This window comes from Chelmon rostratus, chromosome 6, assembly GCF_017976325.1.
Source record: "Chelmon rostratus isolate fCheRos1 chromosome 6, fCheRos1.pri, whole genome shotgun sequence".
Classification (NCBI taxonomy): Eukaryota; Metazoa; Chordata; class Actinopteri; order Chaetodontiformes; family Chaetodontidae; genus Chelmon; species Chelmon rostratus.
The window spans coordinates 11,697,899-11,701,543 of NC_055663.1; the positions used below are offsets into that span (position 1 = coordinate 11,697,899).

Genomic DNA, 3,645 nt, shown 5'->3' on the forward strand with positions numbered 1-3,645 from the left:
TCGTTTGGGCGTATGTATGTGATTATTGGTGCCTGCAATAAAAACACAAATTCAATTAATATCTTTCAATGTTTAAATTTTGAGGATTTCTAATATGCAGTGTTTTTATTGCCAGGTGACATGATAATCTCAAACATGCTTTGCACCTGTGCATTCAGTTATCTAACACATCTCTTCTGTCTCTCATTTCATTCCAGTGAGCCCAAATCCTCTTTCCAAAGAGTGGAAGACCAGTCAATGAATTATGAATGTTAAACAAGATGACCTCCTCTCAGCAGCAGCAGATGATGCGAGGTCCTAGGTGGAACCGGGCCTTGTCCGACCCTTTGTTTGTGCTGCTCCTGGCCCTCCAGCTGCTGGTGGTGGCAGGGCTGGTGCGTGCTCAGACGTGCCCCTCTGTCTGCTCCTGCAGTAACCAGTTCAGCAAAGTCATCTGCACCCGGCGAGGCCTGCGGGATGTCCCCGATGGCATCTCGACCAACACGCGCTACCTGAATCTGCAAGAAAATCTCATTCAGGTCATAAAGGTGGACAGCTTCAAGCACCTGCGGCATCTGGAGATCCTGCAGTTGAGCAAAAACCACATACGCAAAATCGAGCTGGGGGCCTTCAATGGACTGGCCAGCCTCAATACCTTGGAGCTTTTTGATAATCGCCTCACTACTATCCCAAACGGGGCATTTGAGTACTTGTCCAAACTGAAGGAGCTTTGGCTGAGAAATAACCCCATAGAGAGCATTCCCTCCTATGCTTTCAACAGAGTGCCCTCATTACGGCGGCTGGACCTTGGGGAACTCAAACGGCTCTCCTACATATCTGAGGGGGCATTTGAAGGGCTGAGCAATCTGCGCTACTTAAATCTGGGAATGTGCAATCTGAAGGAAATTCCCAACCTTATCCCCCTTGTGAAGCTGGATGAACTGGAGATGTCAGGGAACCAGCTCTCTGTCATACGACCCGGCTCCTTTAAAGGGCTCATCCATTTGCAGAAGCTATGGATGATGCATGCCCAGATCCAGACCATAGAAAGGAACTCTTTTGATGACCTGCAGTCACTAGTGGAGCTCAACCTAGCCCATAACAACCTTACCCTCTTGCCCCATGATCTCTTCACTCCTTTACATCACCTCGAGAGGGTGCACTTGCACCACAACCCGTGGAATTGTAACTGTGACATCCTCTGGCTAAGCTGGTGGCTCAAGGAGATGGTGCCAGCAAACACCAGCTGCTGCGCCCGCTGCAGCTCACCATCCCACCACAAGGGACGATACATTGGCGAGCTGGACCAGAACTACTTTCATTGTTATGCTCCTGTTATTGTGGAGCCTCCCGCAGACCTAAATGTGACAGAGGGAAGCGCTGCAGAGTTGAAATGCAGAGCCAGCTCCTTGACCTCAGTAAGCTGGATTACACCCAACGGTTCCATCATGACACACGGCGCGTACAAGGTCAGAATCTCTGTGCTGAATGACGGCACTCTGAACTTCACCAATGTAACCATGCAGGACACAGGCACGTATACATGTATGGTCAGTAATTCTGCGGGTAACACAACAGCATCTGCCACACTCAACGTGTCGTCCACAGAGAACAGCAGCTTCAGCTACTTCACCACAGTGACCGTGGAGACCATAGAAACGCCACACAATGAAGGCTTCACCACCGCTGTGCAGCAGAAGGTGGGCCCCACCCCGTCTGCTGGCACATGGGAGTCTGTTACACCCACCTCTACGACTACCACCACAGTCCGGACCCCACTCTCCACCCGCGCCACAGAGAAGACTTACACAATCCCCGTCACGGAGCTGGGTGGGGACGGCTCGCTGAATGGCTTGGATGAGGTGATGAAGACGACCAAGATCATCATCGGCTGCTTTGTTGCAATCACGCTCATGGCAGCTGTCATGCTGATCATCTTCTACAAGATGCGCAAGCAGCACCACCAGCAGAACCACCACGCACCCACACGCACCATTGAGATCATCAATGTGGACGAGGACTGTGTCACAGGAGGCCCGGGCATGGAGGGCCACCTGACTCTGCCTCCTCTTGAGCACGAGCACCTCAACCACTATAACACCTACAAGACTGCATACAACCATGCCTCCACTATCAACTCCATACACAGCTCAGCGCACGAACCTTTGTTAATCCGGGCCAGCTCAAAAGACAATGTACAAGAGACCCAAATCTAATACTTTTTTTTTTTCAAAATGAGACACTATAAAACTGATGGAATTACATAAAGATATTACCGACAGGACATTACTGACAGTTGCTTGTGAGGACTGTAGCTCAAACATGGAGGTTTGGAAACGTGTGTTTGGCGAATCAGCGACTGGCTATGTTTATTCAGTGACTTTGGGAATTAGGGTATGTCTACTGTTTCAAAAAGTGTCTTTACAAAACAGAAGTTATTTATTTAAGAAAAAAGTATTGTGGTTAAATCAAGAAAAAAGTGTATTCTGCAATTATTTTTTCAGCACTTAATTCATGCTTTTTTTTTCTTCTTATCATTTCACATGATTGGTTTACTAATATGCTTTCAAACTCTGTTTGAAGACATCTGTCGAAGAAAAACTCCCGAAGCGAATTATTGTTCATTTTTGGTAAACTGCAGACTTTAGATCGGATGAGATAGTAACCTCATTTCCCCATGTATCAAAGGAATCTAGAAACCTAGTGATCTTCCCCAGCTGTGGATTAAGTGATGAAATCTTTTGTGACCATCTGTAACTGAGATGAATTAAACACTTGTTCATAATTTTACAGTGAGTGACAGAACTGTCAGTGATGAAATTTGATCATAATTCACTGTTTAATTATAATTATAACTGTCACATACATATTAGGCGCTGTGCTCTGTCATCAATAGACTGAGGATCTTAAATGAGGGGGACATGTCCTGCATTCTGCTGTTGTGAAAGCCAAGGCTCACTATTAGAAGTACATTTCAGTACAATTAAATTCTATTGATTAACTGTGAAATACACTTACATTTGTCTTTGTGTTCCTAATGTACATGAAAAATATGATTTTATCCCCGACCGCACTTGTTTTGACTCAAGATGTGTTCTTAATATTGTCGAGAGCATTCCATTAATTGCATTAAGAGCATTTTAATTGTGAAGGTCGTGATGCAGGAGCAGCATTAATGGGTACTTTAGAATTAACATAATTGTGATTGGGAAAAGGGAAAAGTCTTGTGAAAAGTGCAGCTGATCTCAAATTCTGGCAACTACCAATCCCACTGCCTGCAAATGTTTCCAATGTATCATGGCTCACCTTTACCTTACAGTGCTTTGTACTGTTGCATATGAAGATGATTGCTTTGAAGCCACCCTTTTCATGCTGGGACCCCTTACCTCATCTGCAGCACAGCAGGACTGAGTGCTATCGGGAGCAGACTGATGAGCTGAAGAAAGAGCGCAAACCCTTTATACAGCTGTCTGAGCACATTGCCTGTCATCTGTGTGCCACATTTCCACATGGGCAGTGCCTGGCAGCCCCAGATTCACACCCTGCCCCTGCCAACCACAGGACTTGGCCCCGAGCGGCAGGGCTTATGCTGCGGGAGGCTTTAGGGGTGAATGTGTGGGATCGGGCATCAACCAGATGTTTGGGTTGCACCTGCCTCTCTCCCTC

The 3,645-nt window shown here is 46.6% G+C and overlaps 1 protein-coding gene across 1 annotated transcript; it reads left to right on the plus strand.

The window, feature by feature from the left end:
• Nucleotides 1-248: 248 nt before the first annotated feature.
• lrrc4ca (leucine rich repeat containing 4C, genome duplicate a) lies at nt 249-2,195 on the plus strand. Its single transcript, XM_041939604.1, has one exon. The coding sequence runs from the start codon at nt 249-251 to the stop codon at nt 2,193-2,195; it is 1,947 nt and encodes a 648-aa protein (XP_041795538.1).
• Nucleotides 2,196-3,645: the final 1,450 nt, after the last annotated feature.